At 40.7% G+C, this 27,886-nt stretch overlaps 1 protein-coding gene across 2 annotated transcripts in view; it reads right to left on the reverse strand.

Moving 5' to 3' along the window:
- The window catches only part of GALNT1 (polypeptide N-acetylgalactosaminyltransferase 1), a 173,538-nt gene that overhangs the window by 52,393 nt on the left and 93,259 nt on the right, over positions 1–27,886 (reverse strand). For both annotated transcript variants that reach the window (XM_033930620.1, XM_033930621.1), the window contains 2 exons: positions 8,630–8,837; positions 7,248–7,418 (listed from right to left, as the gene is read on the reverse strand). In XM_033930620.1, the coding sequence (XP_033786511.1) occupies positions 7,248–7,418; positions 8,630–8,837 (379 nt within the window). The remainder of the gene's footprint in view (positions 1–7,247; positions 7,419–8,629; positions 8,838–27,886) is intronic.

Below are 27,886 nucleotides of genomic sequence, written 5' to 3' on the forward strand. Positions count from 1 at the left end.
AGACAGTTTATTGAAGGAGCATAAAAAGAGGGAAGATGTCATATGGAACGGGGAGAGGGCGGACAGTGGATGGAAGGGGCTGATGCTGCAAGGAAGACAGAGCGGACAGATGCTGGCTAGAAAGAAGAATGAAGACAAGATGATTAAAGCAGAAACGACAAAAGGTAGAAAAATTTTTTTTGTTGCTTTACGTAGAATCCAGTAGTATTGTATCTATTGATTAAAGTTTATAAATAGGAAATGGAAATAAGGCAGTTTTTGGGGGACTAAACCCCTTTCCTCAGGTCAGGACAGAATACCATAACAGCAGGGGTGCTCAAATGGTCGAGCGCGATCGACCAGTATATCGCAAAGGCAATGTGAGTCAATCGCGTTGCCTTGGCAATCTTTTTCTTCCTGCCTCCCTGAGCCAGGCCAGGCGCGTACAAGCGCCGGACTCGCAAGACTTCACCTCCGTCATCAATTATGACATCAGAGAGGAAGTTCTGGGTCAGCCAATCGCTGCCTGGCTGGCCTGGAACTTCCTCTCCGACGTAAGAATTGACATCAGAGGTGAAATCTTGTGAGTCCGGCGCTTGTACATTTCTGGTCTGGCTCGTGGAAGCAGGGAGAAATCGGCATGGTGGCTTAGGGGGTAAGGAAAGAATCGGGAAGTGGAGAAATTGGTGCGATGGCTTGGGGGGGCAGGGGGAGAGAGAAAGAAAGAGAGACAGAAAGAAAAGGGGAGGGGCAGAAAGAAAAAAATATTGGATTTATAGTCAGAAGAAGGAAGTGCAGAGACTCATGAAATCACCAGGCAAAAAGGTAGGAAAAATGATTTTATTTTCAGTTTAGTGATCAAAATGTGTCTGTTTTAAGAATTTATATCTGCTGTCTATATTTTGCACTATGGTCCCCTTTTACTAAACCACAATAGCGGTTTTTAGCGCAGGGAGCCTATGAGCATCGAGAGCAACGCAGGGCATTCAGTGCATCTCCCTGCGCTAAAAACCAGTATTGTGATTTAGTAAAAAGGGAGGGGGTATATTTGTCTATTTTTGTATAGTTGTTCCTGAGGTGACATTGCATAGAATCGTCTGCCTTGACCTCTTTGAAAACCCGCGGAATATAAATGATAATTAACATTTTCTCTGTGTACAGTGTGCTTTGTGTTTTTTAAAAAAATTTTATTGTTGGTAGATCATTTTGACTTGGTCATTTTAAAAGTAGCTCACAAGCCCAAAAAGTGTGGGCAACCCTGCTGTAGAGCCATTTCTTGTATGACTGGATGAGCTATATTTATCTTTTTTTTTTTAGTTGTTTAAATTCATGCAGAAATAAATGGCTAGATTGAACCTAATGACTTCATTAATGCCTTTCCCTTTTTTTAAACCTCTATACTATTTGAAAGAGGGCAAATACTTCTTAAATTTAGTAAAAATATTCTGGCACAAGTGTCAAACCTTAAAAAAGGAAGTCAAATTGAGCATTGGAAAATAATAATAATTAACTAATAAAAATAGTATACATTTAGGGCTCCTTTTACTAAGTTACGATAGTGGTTTTAGTGTGCGCTTAGCGCGCGGAGGAATTGCCATGCGCGCTACGTGGGAAAGAGGGGGTTAATTTTCCCCACCACCAAATTTCCCCATCCCGCCCCACCCAGCTACTTTTTCATGCCACCCGGCTGGAAAAAATTTCTGGGGAGAACACTAGAGGATTACAGCACAGGTCCTGGATCTGTTGGGCCGCCGCGTGAGCGGACTGCTGGGCATGATGGACCTCAGGTCTGACCCAGCAGAGGCATTGCTTATGTTCTTAAGCGAAGCTCACACCTGAAATTTGTTTCTCCTCCGGTAAGAGGTTGTAAACTTAAAAGTCATCACCAACATCTCTTCGCACATCAAGCAGCATTATGGGGTAAAGACCTTGAACAATTGCTCGTGCCTTCTACCTATGGGGAATTCAGGAAACGCCTAAAAACACATCTGTTCCTGAAATACTTAGGAAACCAACCTATACAATCTTAGTCCTCAACAAACGATCGCTAGAACTATCAATCACTAAGTCTGTACTTTGTTTATTCCATTCAATCTGTAACATTTCTAATCATTGTAAACTGCATAGAACTTCACGGTCCTGCGGTATATAAACTGTTATTATTATTATTATTATCTCTTTACTATACATGTGAAGGCTCTCTGGGATGATGATCATTCCCCTAGATCCGATGATCATTCCCCTGGATCCAGAGTTTTGTGGCTGAGATAATTCACTTGCATGTTATCTATTCTTGCTACGTGTACTGCCGAAAGTGCTAAAAGATTGTTTTCTGCACAGTAGAAGAACATTTGATCCTCCCTCCGTAGAGGCACTTCTGGTGCCTCCTTGGTGATTGACATAGGCTACTGCTGTGGAATGTCTGAGAAGACTCAAACCGCTTTGTTCTGGAGTGTACTCTCGAAGTGCATTAGAGCCAACTGGATCACTCGAAGCTCAGAGATTAATTGACCATTTCCTCTTCCTATCCCTGAACCGGACTGTCCATGCAAAGTGCTCCCCAGCCGTAAAGGCTGATATCCGACATTAAGATCACCCAGATGGAGAGCCGAAGGGGCTCTCCTGGAGAGAGAGAGAGAGAGGATTCAATCACTAGGCTAGACTGCGACAAGTCTCCACCATCCAAGGGAGCCGTAGATGTAGCAGATCCCTTTGCGGACTCCAATGGGAGATCAATGCATTCTGAAGTGGGCACAAGTGAGCTCTCATCCAGGGGACTATGTCTATGGTTGTGACCATTGACCCAGAACCTGCAAGTATTGCCAGAGAGTCAGAGCGTGAGTGTTCAGAAAGGCACATAACAACTGGAGGAGCTTCTCCTTGTGAGACTCTGGAAGAAGCACCTTGTTTACTCCCATGGTGAAACTGATTCCCAGGTATTCTAGGTCCTGTGTTGGAACGAGATGACTCTTCCGAAAGTTGATCACCCAGCCTAGCCTATGCAGCAACTGGACAACTTAGTGAACTGCTTGTTGTCCTTCAGAATCTGATTAAGCTCTGATGCGCCAATCATCTAGATACGGATGGACATGGATACTGAGTCTGTGCAGATGTAATGCTACAACCACCATCACTTTGGTAAATGTCCGAGGTGCTGTCACCAGCCTGAAGGCCAAGGCTGAAAAACTGGAAGTGCCGTTGCAAGATGTGGAACCTCAAATAATGTCTGTGTTCCACTCTGAAAGGACCTTCCGGCACCTTCTAGTGATCTGTGAGCATCTTTGTGATGTCCGGATGGTCAGGAAAGTAGGAAAACTGTGGTTTTATGTTACTCATAAGAGAGCACTGTGCTACCGAGGACTGAGTATTCTCTAATTTCAATTCCTGAAGGTTTGAAAAGTCTCCACACAGTGGGGTCCTCCCCAAGTTCCGGAGGATCCCACAGATCTGGGTCCTGGAGATCTGTGACTGCAGCCACATCTTCCACTGTGGAGATGCCTGTCAGAGAACCTCATCTGGATCATCTGAGTGGCCTGCTTGTGGACTGTCCCCCAACTGCACATGGCTCTGTTGCTGGGGACATACGTCATGGGGGAAGGGACCCTGGTGCTAAAAGGGGCCCCCAAAGGTAGATTTGGCAAACCTTTGATAGCCAAATAAGCATGAAACATATTAATAAACTCCGGGGGGGGGAGGGAGGAGGAACCTTATTTAGAGCTCTTGCATTCTTTGCGGGCTTTCAGTGCCAAATTGCAGTTGTATTTTGCCAGGGACTCACTTCCACTGTCCCAAAGCCCTACTTGGGACTTTTAGGATGGTCCTCGGGTAGACTGAGCACTAGAACCCCCCCAAAGGGGCAGGGGATTGAAGCTGACACCACCTCCCCCTCACATCTCCCATGGCATGTGGAACACAGATGCTCACCCAAAAGACGTCCACTGCAAACAGGGCATGAATCTGAAATATCTTGTCCTGAGGAGTCCATCCCACCTGTTTTCTTGCAAAAATGAAGTATTTTACATTACATTAGTGACTTTTATTCCGCCATTACCTTGCAGTTCAAGATGTATTACACTAGAGGTTGTCTGGACAATTCCAGAAGAGATTACATAGTTGAGCGTGTTACTTTGGGGAATTGAGATACTTCCTGTGGAGTTAGTTTGTCTTGATGGATTTCTTGAATAGCAGGGTTTTAATTTCTTTTCTGAAGGTTTGTAGTCTGGTGTCGTCATTAGTAGATTGGATAATTGGTGGTCAAGTTTCGTTGCCAGCGTGGCCAGTAGCCCATCGAACAGTTTTTTGGGTTTGACACCTCTGATTGGGGAGTGTGTGAATGGTTTTTGGGTTCTCCAGAAAAAAAGCTTTAAATTGGGAAAATCTACCTCGGATGCGATTTTAGCACTAAAATGGCTCGGGAAACTTATATTGAAAAATAAAAAATGGCAATTTTACGATTTTTTGGTTTAGGTACCTAGTATTAACCTCCAAACCCCCAAAACTGAAATTTGGAGAACCGCAAAATCGGTCTCATGTCAGCCTGTTACTCACTGTGCTATGCTGTGTACTGGGAGCTGCAAAAAGGAAGTAGAAACAGCTTACAGGGAGATCTTCTGCCTGAAGAAATCTGCCTGAAGAAATCTTCTGCCTGAAGTATCTTCTGACTGCCTCTAGGACCCAACTTACCGGCCAGAGACCACCATCCCTCTGAGAACCTGCACATACTAACAGGTGAAGGAAAGCAGTCAGTCCTGATATACCATCATGGAGTCACGCAGCCTGCGCTCAAACCTTCTAGTGGATAAACCTTGGGTGAGCAATGCTCCCAAGGGAATGGTACCTGAGCTCCGAACTGAAAGTGGTTGTCCGGGTAGGTGCACTGCAAAGTAGCCAACCCCCTGGAAGCAAGCTTTGCGAGTAAAGTCTGCGATCTTCAACAGCCAGTTATCCCCATGGGGATCCTCTGTAGCATGAAAGTATGTGAGCAAAAATACAGACGTTAAAGAAAAAATAAATATGAGAAAAAGAGACTAGCTCCTACTGTCTCTCACTTGTAGGAAGACAATTAGAAGTCTGAGGACAGTCTAGAGGTAAGAGAGGAGGAGCACTATATTATGCTAATGAGGCATCCTACAAGAGATCTTGCAAGATGGGATAGACTACTCATTTGTTCAGGAATTGAGTGGGATTGTAAAAGAATAAAATTTTTGTGGGGTCTTAAATTTGGGAAAGGATGACTAAGTAAATGTAAGGCGGTAAAAGTTATTTCAAAGGGATGGAGCCAAAAAATAATGTGCTGCAGAATGTGCCAATTCATAATGGGCTTGTTTAGGTGATGGTAGGACTGTATGATTGGAATTGATGGATTGCAGTGAGCAAGATAGTATATATGGAATTATAATGGAGGATAGATATGAGGGAGTGCCAAGGTGTTTGGTTTTATGAGTCAAATGAAGAATTTTGAACCGCCATCTAAATTGCACTAGTAGCCAATGAAGACGGAAAAAAATTGGGGTGACATGATCCCATCATTTTGCCTTACACAGAAATTCAGCTACACAATTATGGAATGTTGAAAGAGGGAAGCTGAAAGCCCACAGTATTACAATAGTCAATATGAGAAATCACAAAGGCATGAAGAAATGTGCACAAAGAATAAAAATCCAGAAACAAACTTATTGAATGAATTTGCCAAATCCAAAAGAAACTTGTTTTATACACTTGAGATACCTAATGAGCAAAAGTAAGAGGGGAATCAAAGATGACCCCAAGATAACAGAATGTATGAATTGGTATAATGTCTATGTCAAAAAAGCTTGAGAGGAAATATTGGAACAGACAAAGAGCCTGTGATCAACAAGCAGTGGTTTTGGCTGGGTTAAGAACTAATTTGTGAGTAGCAGGCTATGAAGGCAATGTGTGTAAACAGGATTGAAGAGGTGTCAGGTCAGGAGAAAAGGGGGCCATCATAAAAATCAGAAAGGAGACCAAACAGAATCCTGGGGAACACCATAATTCAGAGGTACAGAGGACGAGACTAAAGAAGCAGCAAAACTTCTGACAGAAAAACAGGAGGTGAACCAATCAAGTACCGATGCTGAAATACCAATAAGACTGGAGGGTGGAAAGAAGAAGTGAATGATCGACCAAATCAAAAGTGGCTGAAAGGTCTGGTGAAATCAGAAGAACAATTTTACCAGTGTCTAAAGTGTGATAGTGGTCTTGGTACTGTGAGCCAAACAAAATCCTGTTTGGGGAGGATGAAAGATAGAAAGTTTGCCTGTAAATTGGAATAACTGATCAAAAACAACTCATTCAATAATCTTAGAAAGGACAAAAAGATTAGAGACAGGGTGGTAGTATACTGGTAGTATTCAAGCAAGCATGTTCCCAAATGACTTATAGAATTCACTTGTCAGTCCATCACAAAAAAAATGGGCATTTTCTCTATAAACAAAACAAAACAAAAAAAAAAACAGGTAGGAAAAACCAGAACACATAGAGCCTATTTATCTGGCTGAACACAGTTGTAAGAATCAGCAAATCTTAGCTTTCAGAAGTTCTATGGTTTGTTTATTAAAATTAAAGGGTCTCATGTATACCCCTAGAACATCTTCAAGAGGCTTTTTTTTAATCACTTTGGGAAGTGGTCCTGCCTTATAAACAGGTCTTTTAACTATTTACCATGCATAATGGAACTTGATTAGAATAAAATCTTACTATGGAAATATATACAGCAAAAGAATGAACAAGAGAGTTTTAAAAATAAACATAATATTCCTTAAACCTGCTTCTATTAACAGAGGGAAGCAAGGGAAAAAGAAAAACTAGCAGTTATAGAAGCAAGTAATTTTTTTGTCTTTAAGGAAAAGACAATAACTGGTGAGCAATTTTTCTATAAAACAACAATGAAGAACATGTAGAAAGAGGCAGGAACAGTCTAAAACCTATTTTATTACCCAAGAATAAAGTTACACGAGTCATGTTAGCTTTTGGAGATTCTCTGGTATTTTTTCTTAAAATGAAGAGACCTCATGGAGTTCTGAGCTCTAGGAGAGCTCTTCCATCCTGATCACATGAAGTGATATCACTCCCACTTTTGTGCCTGCTTCTCAACAGAAAATCATCTGACATGGCAAATGATCCAGCAAAATGATCTATATTTATGACAGTCTAGGCTGCCTGCAGAATTATGAAAGCAGACTCTCATTCTGCTTATACATTTGAATAAAAAATTCTTAGAAATCAACTGAAAATTACTTGTCTCTTACCTAACAGGAAGAGTCCTGTCTCCTTTTCTTCTGTCCATTTCTCTTTGTGGGACAGGATACCAGCGGAAATTCAATTTCCAGTTGAATCCACCATAAGTCATATCAGAGCCTGCCATATATTCAAAGGTATCATCACTAATTACATCAATGATAGGGCACACTACTGTTTTCCTAGAGAGAGAAAGAAAATGCCAAAACAAGAAGCAAAATGTTAGTATTCAAAAGCAGATACCGGTATATGCCAGCTAACAGAAATGCTGAATGGACAGCTCATTTACATTAAAGTAGGTGATTTTCTATGTGTGGGGCAAAATGTATCCAGATGGCAGTGAGCTACCTGGATAGATTTGCATGTATAAGGGACTATACAGAGGATCTCATTTAAATAGATATCTATCATTTACATCTAGGCACACAAAATAATGTATACAAAGACATGCAGACTAATCACTTATCTTTATTTGGCAGCTGTGGATTTGAACGTGGCCCTCTTAGAGGCCAATTTTACAGAGGGGCACTTAGATCTAGTTGTCCAGAGGACACCAATAGGAATGTAGGCACCTACTTTCCTTCATAGAATAGTAACCTAACCAGGTATAAAGCTAGTGTAAATGCTCACATCTAGATGCAAGAGATACACATGTAACTTAGTGACTACTATAAGTGTGAGTCCTGCCTAGACTCTACCCATGTGTATACCCACTGGTAAAATACAAGCTATTTAAGATATGCACATTATTTATAGAATAGTGTTTGAGCAGATTTTCAGCATTTATGTCTTTATATGCTAGTATTCTAAAATGACAGGCACTAGATTTTCTTCCCACCATGCCCCATGTCTCCTACCCAAATGCAAAATATAAATTGGTAGGCTTCCCAAAGCCCTGCCAGCTGAAGATCTCTTCCTGTAGGAAGGAAGGGGGATTTGTTCAGAGATGTTTGGAGGTTGCATAAAAGAAAAACTGTACACCGGCACTGGTATAGTAATCTGTTGTTGTTTGTTTTGAATTTTAAAATAAAAGAAAAAAAAGAAAGTGGAAATAAAAAAGTAAAGAAGAAAATGGGTAAATAAATGGGGGCAGGGCAGGGATATGTGGCAGCAGGGGCATGGTGGGGTATGGCAGGGGGCGGGGCCCAGTGGACTTGTGTGCCTAGGGGCCCTCGACAAATTACCGTAATCCTTCCCTGGTGAAGACCTTCCTCTTCAACTGAATAGGAACTAGCATTCAGACTCAGGCTCTCTTATATTCACCATGTTTTGTAACTAATCATGCCATTAATCTACTGTACTGTGTTATGTTCTTTGCTGTAACCCGTTCTGAATGCCTGGGAGAACAGGATAGAAATCGAAATAAACAAACAAACAAATTGTGCATAATTACCTGTCATATTTGATCCGTGCCAATAGAGGTTCCAGCCATCCTACTGTACATTCACAATGGGCATCTAAAAAGGTGATAACTTGGCCTTTAGAAGCAGAGGCACCCCTCAGTCTGGCTCTGATCAATCCAGAACGCTGCTCCATTCGTATTACATTAACTGGAACTTTTAACTTTTTCACATAGTTCTCCAGAGGTCTCTTCAAAAAGTCTACAAAAAGATGACAATTAAAATGAATATTACAAGTATCTCCATTTTTATATTTATTTATTTTACACCTCTCTATGTATGTCTTGTTCTAATCCACCTTGTATAAAGGTGGAATATAAATAATAAACTATAAACTATATAATTTAGGCAATAGAACCCTGCTTACTAAGTTAATGTGAATATAACTTTTTAACTTAGGGGGCTACTCTCAAAGACAGTAAAACAAAAATGGATGACTTTTTTTTTTTTTTAAATAACCCTGATATCATAATACGTAAATGAAAATGTTATAATGCCTTTGTATCATTCCACGGTGTGACCGTACCTCAAATATTGTGACCAATTCTGGTCACTGCATCATAAAAAAAACAACAACAAAAAACCCAGATATAGAGGAATTAGAAAAGGTACTGAGAAGGACAACAAAAATGATAAAGGGGATGGAATGACTTTCCTATGAGGAAGGGCTAAACTGCCTAGGGCAGGTCAGCTTGGAGACGAGACAGCTCAGGGAAGATATGATAAAGGTCTATAAAATACTGAGTGGAATGGAACAGATAGATGTAAATCACTCGTTTACCCTTTCAAAAAATACAAGGATTAGGTGAGCCTCTGTCACTGGGAGGATTAGGGGGCATGCAATGAAGCTACTAACAAATTTAAATCAAACTGGAGAAAATATTTCTTTACTTATCCCCAAATTCTATGTATGGCACCTAAAGTTGTGCATGTATATTGGTGCATGTAGCCTATGTACACACACAACTTAATTGATCAATTGCCTTAATCAGCGCCAATAATTAGCAATTAATATCTTATAACTGACACTAATTGGGACACATTAAAAGTTACACACACAACTTGCAAAACACACTTCTGTAAAAGGTATGCACCAGTTGCAATGCACAAATTTGAAAATGGGGTGTGACTAAGTGTGACATTCCTAAAAGTTAGGCGCATTGTTATAGAATATGCCCAAGGTGCCTAAATACATGTGCCTTAGTTATACGTTGTGCACTGGTGCTAAGCACAGTTCTATAAAAGGTACGAGCACTTTGTAGAATCATTAGTGCCTCACTAGTCGGCGCTGATTTTTTAGGCATTATATATTGAATTTGGGCCTCAACGTATAATTAAACTCTGGGATTCATTGCCAGAAAACGCAATAAAAGCAGGTAGTTCAGCAGGGTTTAAAAAATTAAATAATTTCCTAAAAGAAAAGTCCATAAACCATTATTAAGATGGACTTAGGAAAATCCACTGCTTATTTCTAGGATATGCAACGTAAGGAGAAATTATGCCTTACCTGAACACTTTCTTTTCTTTAGTCAGTAAAACTGTTCTGCCCAAATGGGTTATCCCTTCCTACCAGCAAGGAGTAGTAGAGAAAAGACTGAGTTCTACCAGTGACATCACTGGATAAGCTGTAGTGCCTCCTGGTTGATTCCAGTATGCATCAGCCCAAGCAGAAGGTCCCTTCATGCCCCATCAACCACTGCAATGGCAATAAATGGCAAGTAAGTACCCCCCTCTTTTACGAACAAATAGCTTGGGTTTTAGCGCCGGCAGCAGCACTAACTGCTCTGATACTCATACGAATTCTATGAGTATTGGAGCAGTTACCGCCACTGCCGGCGCTAAAACCTGCACTATGAGTTCGTAAAAGAAGGGGATAGTGGCGCTCACTACTCTGCACATACGAGGGACAAGCCAAGCTGGCTACAAATCAGAAAAAAAACCTTTTCATGCAGGACCCCAGGCTGAAGTCTTTCAAGGGCCAGATTGCAGAACAGTTTCACTAACTAACAAAAAGAAAATAATCAGGTAAAGCATAATTTCTTCTTTCTTAGTGTGAGTTCACTGTTCTGCCCAAATGGGATGTATCAAAGCAAATCTAGTCGGAGGGGGAAGACAAGATTCCCCAAATGATAGCCCTACCAAGTCCAACTGGGCTCTGGTGACAACGTCCAACTTGAAATGCCTAATAAATGAATAAAGCGACGACCAGGTCGCTGCCCTACAAATCTTCTCAGGGAACACTGCCTGGGATTACATTACATTACATTAGGGATTTCTATTCCGCCTGTGCCTTGCGGTTCTAGGCGGATTACAATAAAGATGATATCTGGGCATTTCCAGTAGAATTACATTACAGGAGAAGAGTAGATTACAAGTAACAGTGAAGAGTTACAATACATTCAATATCACAGAAGATGTAACATAGCAACGGATTACAATAAAGAAGATATCTGGGCATTTCCAGTAGAATTACATTACAGGAGAAGAGTTAATTACAGGTAATAGTGAAGAATTACAGTACATTCAATATCACAATTACAGTACATTCAATATCACAGAAGATGTTACATAGCAACTGAGTCAATTTACAACTAGTGGAGAATAAAGAATTACAATATATTCTAGATTACAAAAGATGTTACATGAGCTGAATCAAGTTTCTTCGGGTGGAGAGTAGCATCATATGCCTATAAGCGGAGGTGTATTTATTGTTTTGATGATTGCATGATGTTGGTTAATTAATGTTGATGATATGGACAGTAGGGGTGTTTAGTTTGGGTTGGATAAAGAGATTCTATTCCCAAAGGAATTGATTGGGAACTCATTAGATGGCGGTTTAGATTGATGGGAGATATTTTTTGAACAGTAGTGTTTTTATTTCTTTTCGGAACTCTTTTATGTCTGTAATTTCGATCAATAATTTTGAGATGTCGGAGTCAATATTAGCTGCCTGTGTCCAAAACACAACCACCTTAAATTCACCTTGCAATGGAGGTCTACAAGGCTGCTTGACTCTTCCAAGGGCCATGAAAAAGGAGGTCAAAGATAAAATTCATTTGTCTCCTTCAAGTACTGGAGAAGAGTCCTCCGAACATCGAGACTGTGAAGTCCCTGAACTGGGGCCACTGAACCCTACTCTACAAAGGAGGGCAAGCAAATCTCCTGATTCACATGAAAAGGAGAAACCATCTTCAGTCAAAAGAAGGAATCCTCTGAAAAGGACATATAAGGTTCAAGACAGGAAAGAGCTTAGAGCTCTGAGACCCTCCGAGCTGAAGTAATGGCCACCAAAAACACCTTTCTAAGGGCAAGATCCTTAATGGAGGCCAAATGTAAGGGCTCACACAGAACTTCAGATAGCCCCAAAAGCATCAGACTGAGATCCCATTCAGAAAAAAAAAGGCTGAAGCTGGGGGTGCACATGAGCCACCCCCTTCAGAAATCATACTACCTCTCTATGCAAGGCCAGAGCATCATCATGCATCTTCCTCCGGAAACTGGAGAGTACCACCATCTGTACCTTTCAAGGAGCTCAAGATCAACTCCTGGTCCAGGCACTGCTCCAAGAATCCCAAAATATTGGGAACTGAGGACTCCAAGGAGACAAAGCTCCCCTCCCCACACACGCAACACTGACAAAGGCCATGAAAGTAGAGAACTCAAGAGTGAAGCAGTGTACAAATCATCCAGGAGAGTACCCCTACCTCTTCAAACACCTCTTTTCAATGTCCTTTCCCACCATAACGGATCTAGGATTTCCATTTCTACTGGCCCCTGCTGAAGGAGACCTCGACCCATGGGTAGTGGAAGCAGGTCCTCCACAATAAGATGCCGGAGGTCCGCATACCAAGATCTGCTAGGCCTATCAGGAGCCACTAGTATGACCAGATATAGAAAATGTGCAATCCTGTGCAGAAGGTTCTCAATAAGGGGCCACAGAGAGAAGACAAAGGGGCTCTGCCTCTGGTCACGGTTGAACCAGGGCATCATTTTTCTCAGAGGCCAGATCCCTCTGCCGCCTGAAGAAGTGATCTGCCTTTGTATTGTCCCGAATAGTCATCAAGTCGAAGAGTGGGGACCCCAGCAGTCCAGAATGAGCTGAAAGCCTGATGCCCTAGCTCCCAACTCTCCTGGATCCAGAAAAGAGCAGCTGAGAAAAAGTACACTTGCACATTGTCCTTGCCTAAATGTGAATTGCTGAAAGGGCCAAAAGATTGGTCTCCTCCAAGTGACAGAGACTCACTGCCTCTAGGGTCATTATCTGACTCTGGGTACTACCCTATTTGTTGAAGTATGCCACAATCGTAGCATTTGTCAACATTACTCTGATTGCTTTGCTCTCCAATAGATGGCTTATTTTTGGACTTTGAGGGTAGAGTATGTTGATGAACTGGCGCTAAGGTGTCCATCAAAGTTTGGGTATTAGCGATCCAAGTTTTGGATTGCTCATGGATGTCAAGTTTTTTTAAGTCTTCAAAATTGAGGTCTAAAGTATCTTCAATTGTGGGAGAGGTGATTTTATTGTAATCTCTTGTTTTGTAAGTACGTGCAGTGGATTGAGTAATATTATTCGGTATTTGAAGATGGGAGGGGGAAAGTTTGTTGATTGATTAATTTAGAGGAAAGAGATTTTGGGGCAAAAATCAAGTCAATCATATGACCTGCTATGTGAGCAGAGGAGGAGATTAGAGGGGTTAATGATATATCAGAGATCAGAGTTAGAATATCAAATGTGTGTGGATTAGTCGGAACATCAAAATGGATATTGAAGTGCCCCCAAATCATAGGGGTACTGTGTGAGATGCAGAAGTAGAGGACTGCTGATTTGAGTATTGTAAAGTGAGTCCTTTGAAACTGGAGGAGGAAGATAGGTGAATTGGAAGTGGACTGGTTGCTTATTCAGCAATGTGAATTGTAGGATTTTAACATAGGAGTAAGTGGACAAAGGGGAGGATTCGAAATTAAGGGGAAGAGAGGAATGATAAATGTCTGCTAGATCTCCCCCTTTCTTGTTTGCACGACAGAGCGATTTGGAAAGATAACAATTAGGGAAGGCTTGGTTAAGATAGGCTTTCTCACCTTCGGATAGCCAAATCTCAGTTAGACAAAGAATATGAAGGCTGTGTTATAGGATTAGATCATGAATTAGGTGGTGTTTGTTCTTAATTGATTGTACATTTAGAAGCCCAAGATTAGGTTTATCAGAAGAGGCAGTGCCATGAGTGGGAGAGGAGGGAGAGAGAGATAGTGGGAATTATTAGTAAGCATTGAGGTCGTGGGACAGGCGTCAAGTAATGGACTGATGAATGAGGTCAATGTCCCCAGATAACCGGGATCTGTGAGCCCATGTTAGTGTTGGAGGGGTACAAAGAAGAGCGAGTAGCAGGATTGGAGGAGAAGAATGGAATATAGTGATTGCAGTAACATATTAGATGTGAGGAAGAATAAGCTATTGAAGCCCGTAGGTAGCGCCCGAAAGTAGTGCACAAAAGAATGCATTAAGGAGCAAAAAATGCTCCTTAAGAGTGTTCCTTTGGCGCGCACCGCAGAAAGAAGTGATTTTAAGGGGAAGGCTAGCCTAATGAGATAACAAAACAATAAGGTAACCAATAATGACAGAGGATCTAGAAAGATAGATACAACAATAAAGTAATGAAAGATTACAAATAAATTGCTTAAATGTAAAGAGAGATATAAATAAAGATAAATCATATGAGACGTAAGTGAGATAATACCGGTAGAAAATAGAACAAGCAAAACAAGCAAGCAAGGTACAACCGGAGGGTAAGTGATGTCAGAATCACCTTTATGAAGATTTTCACTCAAGGTGGTGTTCAACAGGTACAGTTTAACATAAAACACACAATTTTATTAACAGCATACATAACAATAGAAAAATGATCAAATATAAAACATACAATAAATGAGGTAAACTTGAAACAGCATTGAAACCTAATTATAGAATTACCATAAAACAGTATAAAAATATACACATTTAACAGCACTTATCTGAGGCAATGGAGGGGTAAGGAGACACCCAGGTTCACAAGCAGGTCCTTTTACAAAGATGCACTGCTGAGCAGCGCATTATAAATGTAGAGTCACCCATTTCTATGGACAAGCTTGGCATTTAGCATGCGCTGCTTGCCAGTGCACCTTTGTAAATCCCACCAAGGAGTGTTAGTGGGAGAAACAGGAGTTCAGTGCTGGCTTCACCAGTTTTCAGCCTGCTGACTGCTCTTCTATATTCCAGTAATAATGCCATGAGTTGCAAATTTTTTCTATAGTCAAAAATAACACATTAGAAAACAAGAACAGCCCTCTCGCATGTTTGTGCATAAAATTCCAATAAATAAATTTGAAAAATTTTAAGTTGTACAGGGATCAAGTAAATGTAATAAGGGCAACTTCTGTTTATCTACTGAATACTTATTTTTAGGATAATAAAGTTGGGCAGAATTGGCTCCAATTAAGATGTTAGATTTTGTTAAAAACAATTTAACTAAGTAAAATTAATCTAAATATTAAAAACCTGGGAAGTAGAATTTTGAAACAAATGAATTTGGAAATTTAAAGCAATGTTGTTATAAAACTTAGAAAGTGTGTGCGTGTGTGGGGGTGAGGGGGGCAGATTTACCAAACGTCCGGGAAAACCCAGACATGTCCTCTTTTTAGAGGACTGTCCAGGTGCCCGGACAAACGTTCCAAAACCCATCAGTCTGTCCAGGTTTTGGAAAGCCCCAAGATCTGGCTGCACCTGGAGGGCCTCTGAGCATGCGCGGATGACATCACATACATCTGCGCATACTGCAGGCCCTCCAGACATGGCTGGAGTTAGTCGGGGAAGAGAGGAGGTTTATGGGGGCGGAACTGGAGCTTAAAGGGGTGGGGCTGGAGGCAGAACAGGGCAAGGCCACGTGTCTGGGGTTTAGTAGCCTGAAATATGGTAACCCTAGGGGGGGTCACTCACAAAGTGCCTCTTTCACCTTAGCCTATTTTTCCCAAGTTCATTCCCCTTACCACATTTCCTCTCTCTTATTTTGGTTCTCTCTCCTCACTTCCTCCTGGACTGAGTAGGCCACAGAGAGTTATCTACACTCAGTCTCCCTTGTTATTGTGACCTACAAGCCAGTAGCATGAGACAATTGATTTAATCTCCCATTGCTGCAAGTTCAGTCTTGCAATAAGAGAAGTGAAGTTTGTCTCCACACCAGCAAAACACTTAAACTTTCTCCTGCTGCCTAGTGTGTGTGTGTGTGTGGGGGGGGGGGGGGGGGGAGGGGAGTTAAGGTTACCAGACTAATAAGCTGCTACAATCTTCTTTCTGAAGGCCTCAAACAGTTCTTTTGATCTCATCATGATGAACACTCTCACTGCAGCAGTCATGAGCACACCAAACTAAATGTCTGAGGTTTAAGTAGGGCAAACCTCCTTCAAATTGCTGAGTAACAATGTTCTAATCATGTGCACCTGATGTGATACACCTGTGTGTGATTTGAGCCACTTTAAGTGGGAGGATCCCCATGTGGGGGTGTCCTAATTTATTCCTCAGTTAGAATACACATTTTTGTGGATATCTTTTGTTTCACGAGTAAATTCTAGGAAAATTTTTGTTGCTTACCTGCAATTACATCACTTTCTTTTCCCGAGATAAATAAAAAAAAAGATTTGACATCGATATGTGAACATTTCTTAAGAAAGAACTGAATATTTCAAGGGGTGTCCTAATTTTTTCACATCTGAAAATACAGTCATATTTAAAAAAATAATTATTAAAGCACATAGAAGAAATTTTAACATACAGGCTTCCCTCGCTCAGGAATGTAAAATCATATATATCTTCATTACAACTAGACCAGAAGTCTAGAGGCCCCTTCTACCAGTCTCCTGTGTATACCAATTTAAACAAAGAACACAGAAAACGCAGGAATCTGAAGGTTTGTTCTAATCTAAACAAAGAGGAGAAAGAACTCCTATAATTTTAAGACTTTACCTCTAAAGATGTCTATGCACTTAATCTTTCCTAAATTTTGCTTAACCAGCAAGTTACACAATTATGATTTTTTAACTATTAATTCCCTTTTTTCTTCTCTCTATATAATTTCTAGGGGGTGGAGCGTGTTTCCCTTTGCTGTAGGATTGAGCCAGCATTGGAGAGACAATCTATGATGCTAGAAGGGTGTACTTACTGGGAATAGGAGGATTAATTTCAGCTGGAGTGAGGGGGCTGGGGAGTGCTCCATAAGGTTTAAATACTCTTGCTTTTATTTGCAGTGTAACTGCACCTCAGAGAACCAACTTTTGATCCGTACTGTTTTGGGAGATGCCCCTGAGGTTGCCCCTGATGAAGGAAACGAAACGGGGCTCTGTAGGGCAATCAGCTGGCACCCCGCATGATATAACAAACAGCGGTTTGCAGATAAGTTCCTGGTTTTCAGCCATTTTATTAAGGGTTTAAAATTCACCAGGCTTTATATTTCTCCAGAGCTTTTTCACCAACATCATTTAAAAGCATTGTTGAATTGTTGATTTATTTATTTCAATCCTATTTAAATTTAATTCTCCACACTATATAGACTCCAGGGTTTTGGGCGATTGATAACAATTTTTGCATTCACTTATAGTCTAAAGAGAAAAAGAAAAAAAGCAATTAAAAAAAAAACTTTTGCACTATGAATTTTTAGATTAGCCCACAGGGTGTTTTAAAATGATGTGAGTTGGTAATATCTACCAAGCACGTTGGTGCATTTGGTGGTGTTGAACCCTGGTGAACTCGGATAAAACCTTCCACACGAGTTCCCACTTACTGATGTAACACTCTGTTTATAATTTTCAACCAAACATTTGGTATAAGGGGCTCAGTTAGCCCAAAACCCTTCAGGTGTCTGGAGAATAGAGAGCAGGTCAGGAAAATCAAATTGAAAAATTGATTTAATAGGCTGAATCGAATAATTTTTCCCTGAATCATGCAGCACTACCATATGCATGACCTTACATTTCTTAGCATGAAATCTTAGTTGCCAAATTTCAGACAATTCTTCAAACTTCTCTAGATACTTTCTCATGTTATTCACATCATGAGGGCTGTCTACTCTATTGCAGATTTTTGTATCATCCTCAAAGCAGCAAATCCGACTTAACAGCCCTTCAGCAATATCGCTTACAAAAATGTTAAAAAGAGCAGGCCTAACAATGGTAACATCCCTATCCTCAGAGTAATCTCCATTGACCACTACCCTCTGTTACCTTCCACTCCATCAGTTCCTGACCCAGTCCTTCACATACCAAGCACACTCAGTTTATTTATTAGACATCTGTGTGGGATACTATCAAAGGCTTTGCTAAAATCTAAATACACCACATCTAGCATGCTCCCTCTATCCAACTCTCTGGTTACCCAGTCAAAAAATTGATCAGATTTGTCTGACAAGACCTGCTTCTAGTGAATCCATATTACACTGGGTCCTATAATCCGCTGGATTCCAGAAAGTCAGTATTCTCTGTTTTAAAAGTGTTTCCATTAATTTACTTACCACTGGCCTGTAGTTCCCTACTTCTTCCTTACTTCCACTTTTGTGGAGAGGGACCTCATCCGCCCTTCTCCAGTTCTCTGGTACCACTTCCAACTCTAGAGAAGCATGGAAAAGGCCAGGCAGCAAGCCACCAGAACTTTCCTAAGTTCCTTTAGATCCTTCAGATGTACACCATCCAACCCCATCGCTTTTTCCTCCTTTAATTTAGCTAGCTCCTCTTGAACACAGTCCTCTGAAAATTGATCAGGGTCTACCACAACTCCACTCCTATTTGCATTTGTCTTCTCTGATCTCACTCCCAGCGCTTCAGCTGTGAACACAGAACAGAAATATTTGTGGCAGAAGGTGAAACGACTGCTTTACGTAACTTGATATTGAACGAGAGCAACAGTGCCAAGTAAACAGGCATTTGGAGATGTAGATCTCACATAAGAGCCATAGAAGACACATGTTGCTTCTGAACAACAATGCCAAATAAAGAGTTAAGCAATTCAGCCTTATCTTTATCAGCTTCCACATATTTCTCCCTTTCACCTTTGAGTCTCACAATGCCACTTTTGCACTTCTTCTTATAAGAACATAAGAACTGCCATCTCCTGATCAGACCTTCGGTCCATCAAGTCCAGCGATCCACACACGCGGAGGCCCAGCCAGGTGTACACCTGGCGTAATTTTAGTCACCCATATCCCTCTATGCCTCTCGTAAGGAGATGTGCATCTAGTTTGCTTTTAAATCCTAGAACGGTAAATTCCGCAATAACCTCCTCTGGGAGAGCATTCCAGGTATCCACCACTCGTTGCGTGAAGCAGAACTTCCTGATATTTGTTCTGGACTTGTCCCCCTTAGCTTCAGTCCATGTCCTCTTGTCCGTGTCACATTGGACATTGTAAATAATTTTTTTTCCTGCTCTATTTTGTCGATTCCTTTCAGTGTTTGAAAGTCTCAATCATATCCCCTCGCAGTCTTCTTTTCTCAAGGGAGAACAATCCCAGTCTCTTAAGTCGTTCCTCGTATTCCAAGTTCTCCATACCTTTTATTAGCTTCGTTGCTCGTCTCTGCACCCTCTCCAGCAGTTTTATATCCTTCTTTAGGTTGGGAGACCAATGTTGGACACAGTAGTCCAAATGCGGTCTGACCATTGCTCTATAAAGCGGCATTATAACTTTCTTCGATCTTCTCGCGATTCCTTTCTGTATCATGCCTAACATTCTATTTGCTTTCTTTGCCGCTGCTGTGCATTGTGCTGACGGTTTCAGGGTCCTATCTATCAGTACACCCATGTCCTTTTCTTGTTTGCTCTTACCCAGAGTTGCACCTGATATTCTATACTCATGTTCCTTGTTTTTTCTGCCTAAATGCATTACTTTGCACTTTTCCACATTAAACTTTATCTGCCATTTCTCTGCCCATTTCTCTAACTGAAACAAGTCACTCTGGAGTTCCTCGCTATCCTTCTGCAATCTGATTGCCAGGCATAGCTTTGTGTCGTCTGCAAACTTGATGATCTCACTGGATGTTCCTTTTTGTAGGTCATGGAAGAAAATATTAAATAAGTTGGGTCCAAGTGTCGAGCCCTGGGGCACACTGCTAGTCACTTTCTCCCAGTCTGAGAACTTCCCATTTATGCCCACTCTCTGCTTTGTTCTCCAGCCATTTGCCTATCCATCTGAGTATATCTCCCTCTATTCCATGGCTTTGTAGTTTCCTGAGAAGTCTTTCATGTGGAACCTTGTCAAACGCTTTTTGAAAGTCCAAGTATATTATGTCCACCGGTTCTCCTATCATTAATATATATAAAAATATCTTGTCCTCCCGTTTTACTGTGTTGTCTATTTCTTTCCCCCATTTGCATCTTTGCTTTCCTGACCTTTCTGAAGATGATAATTTGATTCTAGTTTCAGCTGTCATGGAAGTTTGTTCTATAGTATAAGCGGTACTGCGAAACTGAATGCTTTAGCCATAATTTCCATGTGTTTTAGTCTCTAAACTCTAAAGCAGAGTCTCAAACATTTTTAGCTTCAGCACACTAAACGGAGCTAATGTTTTTTTGAAGCACATTATAATTGAAATTGAAAAATTACAAAACCAACATAAAAATGTAATTTGAAAGTTATTTAAAGTTCTTTAAGCTATGTATGGGTAATTGCAACAACAGTGAAACTAAAGTAAATAGAATAGAATTGCTAATCAATGTGATGGATGTGCTTGTGTTTGAGTGCAAATTAAGTTAAAACGCAGCTCCATAGTTGACAAGCAAACACACATTTCATCATCCACCATCTGCAGTTGCTTCCTTTTTTTATTTTAATTTTTGTCAGAGCTGAATATCCAAGTTCACACATATAAGAAGAGCCAAACAGTAACAAAGCTTTGATTGCTTAGTTGCTCAAATTAGGATAACTACTGCATAAAAAATAAAAATAAAATTACTTGCCATTAGTTTTCAAGGACCAAACATGTCAAAGAATGATCCTTGTCTGGGCGGTTGTACACTTAAGCACACAGACACTCATAACATTGACAGACTCTTGCGTACACAACGTACATGTTATCTATTCTAGTGTATACTTATGAAGGGAATTTTTAAAAATAAAGTAAAATTCTGGAATCTCTCATGACACTCCTGGAATCTCTTTGGGGCACACCACTGTGCCATGGCACACAGTTTGAGAGACACTACTCTAAAGTAACAAAAATCCAATGAGGAAACCCAATCACAAAGAAAAAAAAATTCCTTTTACATAAAGGTAAAACTTTTGATGCTGACTTCAGACAACAAAGGATTTAGGAAGCTCTGTGCAAGGAAAAATGGACAGAAGTTTACAAAATGCTCCCTTGTGCATAGCCAGTTAACCCTCATTCTTGCATATTGCTGAATATACCAACATTTATAAGACTTTTGAAGCTTTAGGTTGATTCACTGCCTTAACATTTGACTTGTATTCATTATTGCCCATTACAATTTTTCCATTAACAGATAGCACTAACAGCTTTTTAGAATACAGGAGCCAATAAATCCTAATTAGGCTGTATTAACATCTAACCCTCTATATATGTTGCTACAAGAGGGCATAATATAGTAGTGTTAATTATAGCAATAGTTCTGATACTGCTTTAGCCGGTACTATGAATCCATATAATCCCATAACTAAAACTTTTAAGAATGTTTTATGGTAATTAACAAGAATTTAGTGTAAGAATCTTATACACATTAGATGATTGTTTTAATCATTATCTCACCACCAGTATTAATTGATAGTACTTACAACCCAGTTAAACTTCAAAATATTCAAACAATACAAAAGGCTGTCTTAAAATTGGCACATATCCTTTAATAGATTGTCTTTTATAAAAGTTTCAGTGCATTGCCAATAACATAGTAAAATTGACCACAAGATCAAAATACAGTATATTATCAATATATGATCATTTTTGTGGCAGATGGTTAATCATTTAGATGGTCTTTGTCTAGTTTTTATGAAGAACAGAATGTCGAGATTTTTTTTTTTTTGCCCTAGCAGTTTCCTCCTGCTCCTTTATAGTTGGGCTCTAGAAACTTCTCCACACCCAGTCTGGTTATTACTGGTTATTATTGCCTGCAGCTGTTTCTGTAATCCTGCAACCAACATGAAACCAGCCATCAATTATTACCCTAGAACAGGGCTATTCAAGTGGCAGACCACAGTGTGGACCTTGGAGCTCTTTCGAGTGGACCGTGGAGGTGCCTAATTTTCAGTGCAGGAAGTCAGTACACCGCCAGTGTCACTCTGCTGCTGTTTGTACTGGATTAACTGAAAACATGCAGTCATCCTCTGAAGGCAATGTTATGAGTGTCTTTGTGTGTAAGGATACAACTGCCCAGACAAGCATTATTCTTTGACATGATTGGTCCTTGAAAACTAACGGCAAGCGATGTTACTTTTATTCTTTATACAATAGTTATCCTAACTTGAGGAACAAAGCATTCAAGACTTTTTACCGTTTGGATCTTCTTATCTTTGCAAACATGAATTTTCAGCTCTGACAAATTAAATTTTTTAAGAGAGAGAACAACTGCAGATGATGAAATGTGTGTTTGCTTGTCGATTAACGAGCCGTGTTTTGAGTTAATTTGCACTCAAAAACAAGCACATCCATTGAATTGATTAGCAATTCTATTCTATCCACTTTAGTTTCACCATTGTTGCAATTACCTACACATAGCATAAAGAACTTTACATAAATAACTCTCAAATTTCCCGTATTCTTCGCTCCATAAGATGCACCTGACCATAACACGCACCCTAGATTTAGAGGAGGAAAACAAGAAAAAAACCCATTCTGAACCAAATTCTCCCTGCCAGGCTCTGCATCCTGTCCCCCCTCCCTGCCAGGCTCTGTACCCTGCCCTCCCCCGGTGGTCTAGTGGTAGGCCGAGGCAAGGCAACGAGCAGGCAGGCCTAGTGGCCTAATGACAGGTAGGCAGGCCTAGTGACAAGCAGGCAGGCCACACACACACCCAGTACCTTAAACCAGGGGTGTCCAACCTGCGGCCCCTGTGAAGTATTTTGTGCGGCCCCGGTCGAAGTGTTTTCCTCTGCTGCCCCCGGGTGTTTACCGTCTTGCCGGCTCCCTCCTCTGTCTTGCTGCAGCGTTTGTGCAGGCCCAGAAACATTTTTTTCAGCCAATGCGGCCCAGTGAAGCCAAAAGGTTGGACATCCCTGCCTTAAATCATCCCCCCATAACCCCCATGTACCTTAAATCATCCCCCCATACCTCCAAGTGCCCCAGTACCTTAAATCATCCCCCATGTACCTTAAATCATCCCCATGCCACCATGTGCCCCCAGTACCTTAAATCATCCCCCACATACCCCCAGTACCTTTTTTAATCATCCCCCCTTGGTACCTTTATTAATTCCTCCCATGTTTCCCAGCCAGTGGCGCACAGGCCAGAAGCACCGCATATTAAAAAAAAAAAACACCAAACCGCCACTGCTACAAATTTAATCCCACACGCCCACCGTCGTACCTAGCGGTCTAGCAAATTTCCTAGCCAGAAGCGCAGAGAGATCAGGAGCAAGTCCTCAGCACTCCTGCCTGGGCTCACTCTGATCTCTGAATGGCTGCAGTCAGCTCTCGTGGGACTCGCGAGAACTGACTGCAGCCATTCAGAGATCGATGCGGGCCCAGGCAAGAGTGCAGAGGACTTGCTCCTGATCTCTCTGCTCTTCTGGCCGGGAAATTCGCTAGACCACCAGGTATGACAGCGAGCGGGCGGGCAAGATTAAAGTTGTAGCAGTGGTGGTTTTTTTTAAAATATGTAGCAGCAGGGAGGTTAAAAATATGCAGCGGGGGTGGCAGGGGGGTTTAAAATATGCAGCGGCGGCATGGGTGGTAGTTTAAAAATATGCGGCGGTGGCAGGGGGTTAAAATATGCAGCGGCGGCAGCAGCGGGCTTAAAATTATATCTTCGCTTCATAAGACGCAGTTACTTTCCACCCCCTTTTGGGGGGTGGAAAAAGTGCATCTTATGGAGCGAAAAATACGGTAATTTTTTGTAAGTTTTGCAATTTTATAACTTCAATTATAATGTGCTGCAAAAATACATTTGCTCTGTTTAGTGGGCCGGAGCTAAAAAAAGTTTGAGAAACACTGCCTTAAGATATGCTGTTAAACTATGGTACATATTTCTTTGCTATAGCATAAACAATCAGTAGCCATATGGCAAAATAATAAAACAAAAATCAAACACACAGTGGTTGTGACTGGATCCTTATCACAAGAACATAAAAAGTTTAAAAAACTCTTCTCTTGGAAAGAGAAATTGTTAGACAGTTTTGAACAATTGGGAAAAAAGAAAAACAACATGACATTATCCCATACAACATAGCACACACACATAATTTACTACTGTGGAGTTGTTAAGTATCATTGCTCTAACATTGAATGAATTAGTAAATTAGTCATATTAGCCTTTCTATTTCCCCAAATACCAAGAAAGTAAATAGCTCTGCAAAAGAAAAAAAAGAATCTTTATTTATACCACGTCCATAGTAACATAGTAGATGACGGCAGATAAAGACCCAAATGGTCCATCCAGTCTGCCCAACCTGATTCAATTTAAATTTTTAATTTTTTCTTCTTAGCTATTTCTGGGCAAGAATCCAAAGCTTTACCCTGTACTGTGCTTGGGTTCCAACTGCCGAAATCTCTGTTAAGACTTACTCCAGCCCATCACACCCTCCCAGCCATTGAAGCCCAGAACACTATGTCAGAATTCCACAGATACCTGTTTAAAATAATCTTCTGGCTTCTTATGATGCAGAAAAGAAAAAAAACAATTAGTTTCTAAGTCTTTCTGTTTAGGAATACCAGCCTGTCCTAAAAAAACTGCAGCTTTCATTAATTTGTTGCTGACTAAAATCCTCCAGGGCATCCAGATGCATTGGTTATCTCTAGCCCTATGTGGAGCTTTAGTTGAAAAAACCCCTGAAAAACCAGTTGAGGTTGAAAATCCGACTGAGTTTTAGCCTCATAGTAAATGATAGCAGATAAAGATCTGAATGTTTCATTCTGCTCAATTATACATGTTAAATTCTCTTTTTCTTAAATATCTCTGGACTAAAGACCTAGAGGTCTGCCCGGTACTATTGCTTAGATTCTTCAGTATGCAAATATCCTTTTTTTAAAAAAAATTTAGATATGTTTATAATATTTTGTAAACCGCGTAGAACTTTTTGGTAACGCGGTCTATAAGTATAATGTTATGTTATCCTTGGCAACTCTGCTGCCTGTTGGTAGGTGTCTACTTTATAAATTAACAATTTATTCTAACACTACAACAGTTATCTGGCTTCCCTTTCCTGCTCTAAAACTTCCTGAACTCTAAAACATTTATGTTGCTTTCTGTGAGCTAGAAGCAATAATCTTCCTCACTGGCTAATTTCTATTCTTTCCTTTAACAATTGGAATCTGTTCAAAGAAATTCATCCCTGCTATAGGTTCTCCGCTCTTTAAAACTTCCTTCTAATCTTTCCCTAATCCAGTTTCTAAAGACCATGCAGTGGCCAGCATATCAAATCTCATCCTCATTGCCAAAAATGTTCTGCCTAGCCATACCCTACAACAGGACAATGCAAAACTTTTGACAACCCACCAATTTTCGATAAAGAGAATAGAATACACACCAACTTCTATTAAAATTGCATATAATATTTATTAGTAAAGAAAATAAAAGATACATCACCGTGAATAGAAACTGCATCCTTTAGTCTCTCACAAACCGGATAGCCCATTAACGATCAGACTAGGAGCAATTTCCATAGGAGGGGGCTTCTGGGCAGCGCATTCCGCTGATGAACTACAAGCTTAACAATATTGAATGGCTTCTTTTATAGTGTGCAATGTTTATCCCTCAAACATACACAAGCTAGTACACATCCAAAAGTCTGTTGTTATCAGTATACAAAGATCAAACATTGTCAGCAATTATCAGAATACAAAGGTTCAAACACGGTCAGAGAGGACATACGTATGCTCTCCCTGCACAACAACCCAACAGACACCAACCAGGTAATACTGATAAAAACTCAGGTGGAACTGGCTAAAGCCGTAAGTCAGCCAGAGCAACGGTCAAAAGAGAAACAAATCATGAAACTAAGGGGTCCCCCTGACGTGGATAACGTTTTGCAATCTTTCTCAAGGGACCCACGATATTGATGTCCTGCTCCTATAAAGCAGTGGCGTGGTGGATGCACTCTGGTTATCAATTAATCTGTCATTAGAATATATGTATGAGATGTCTTCTTCTAATTCAAAGACGTCTCATACATATATTCTAATGGCAGATTAACTGATAACCAGAGTGCATCTACCACGTCACTGCTTTAAAGGAACAGGACATCAATATCGTGGGTCCCTTGAGAAAGATTGCGAAACGTGGCCTGCGTCGGGACCTTTAAGCATGTTTTAAGAGCTAAGTGGTGTATTTCACAAATATTTTTACTATTTAGAAAGTAATATTTGAAAAAGCATACTTGAGATTTTGATTTACCACAATTGCAATGATTGGGTGGTGGGTTCTGCTATAGGGGCTATGGTTCTTGGTAGGGTTACACACGTATCTCTGAGCATTTGGTTCCAAATGAAAATAAGCTACTGTATTTACCAAGTATATTTACACAACAATAGCTATATTTTCACAAGAGATCTCTTAAATATTTATGCAATAAACCCTGGATCTCTAGTTTTCACAATAGTGATAGTTCCTTGGCCCTCTATTCTAAGATGAATCCATCACATCCTGCCCTGGAGAATCCATCTTAGTGGTTTTCTTGCAAAAATGAAGCTTGCAAGTGCTAAATATAGCTTTAAATCAAAATCAGGATAATCCAAGATAGCCGCAACAGGTGCCAATTTTTACTAAAAATAGCCTAAGAAAAACACAGGGAGCCCCCCCCAAAAGCACAGTTACTTACTGTAACAGGTGTTATCCAGGGACAGCAGGCAGATATTCTCACATGTGGGTGACTTCCAAGCTAACCAAAATGGGGTGGTGGGAGTGTTGGCAACTTAGGAGAATAAATTTTGTAAAACTGACTGGCCGAAATGGCCATCCCGTCTGGAAAAAATATCCAGACATTAATGAGAAGTGAATGTATGAACCGAGGAATCAAGTGGCAGCTTTGCAGATTTCCTCAATAGGAGTAGATCTGAGGAAAGCTACTGATGCCACCATGGCTCTGACTTTGTGGGCTGTGACTTGACTCTGTAGATGCAGTCCAGCCTGAACATAGCAGAAAGAGATGCAAGGAGCTAACCAGTTGGATATGGTGCGCTTGGAAATTGGATGTCTCAACTTGTTTGGATCAAAGGAGACAAAAAGTTGAGGTGCAGATCTATGTGGTTGAGTGCGTTGCAAGTAAGTAGAAAGCCACAGTCCAGATTATGAAGAGCTGTTTCTCCTGGATGAAAATGAGGCTTTGGAAAAAACACTGGAAGTACAATGGATTGATTGAGATGAAATTCTGAAACCACTTTAGGTAAGAATTTAGGATGAGTACAGAGGACCACCTTGCCATGATGGAATACTGTGAAAAGTGGGTCTGCAACAAAAACTTGGAGCTCGCTGACCCTGTGAGCGGACATGACAGCAATGAGAAAAACCACTTCCAAGTGAGATATTTAAGATGAGCTGAATCCATTGGTTCAAAATGAGGCTTCATCAATTGAGCAAGAATAACATTGAGATCCCAAACCACTGGAGGCGATTTGAGAGGTGATTTGACATTGAAAAGTTATTTCATAAATCTGGAAACCACAGAATGAGCAGAGAGGGGTTTCCCTTCAATAGGCTGATGGTAAGCAGCAATTGCACTGAGATGGACTCAAATGGATGTGGAAATTGTAATTCAAAACTAGTTGCCATGAGAGAATTTTGATACAACCGTCGACCAAACTTGTCCATGGTCCTGCCCTCTCTTCCAGGAGGGACAGTGGCATAAATTTTGGCAGGATTAGTCTTTTTCAAAGAAGACTCCACAAGAAGGGACTGATGGGATAACTGAGATTTCTCAGAGCCCTTGCAGTGGACCATCCTGTAACGAGACTCCAGCTTTTCTGGGACAGCAGGAATGGAATAAGATGTTGAGCAGGTATAAAAGCCAAGGTGGTTCTTTTTACCCATATACATGTATTTTCTTTGTAACTTAATAATGTGTGTACAGATTAAAGCCT

This window comes from Geotrypetes seraphini, chromosome 2, assembly GCF_902459505.1.
Source record: "Geotrypetes seraphini chromosome 2, aGeoSer1.1, whole genome shotgun sequence".
Taxonomy (NCBI): Eukaryota; Metazoa; Chordata; class Amphibia; order Gymnophiona; family Dermophiidae; genus Geotrypetes; species Geotrypetes seraphini.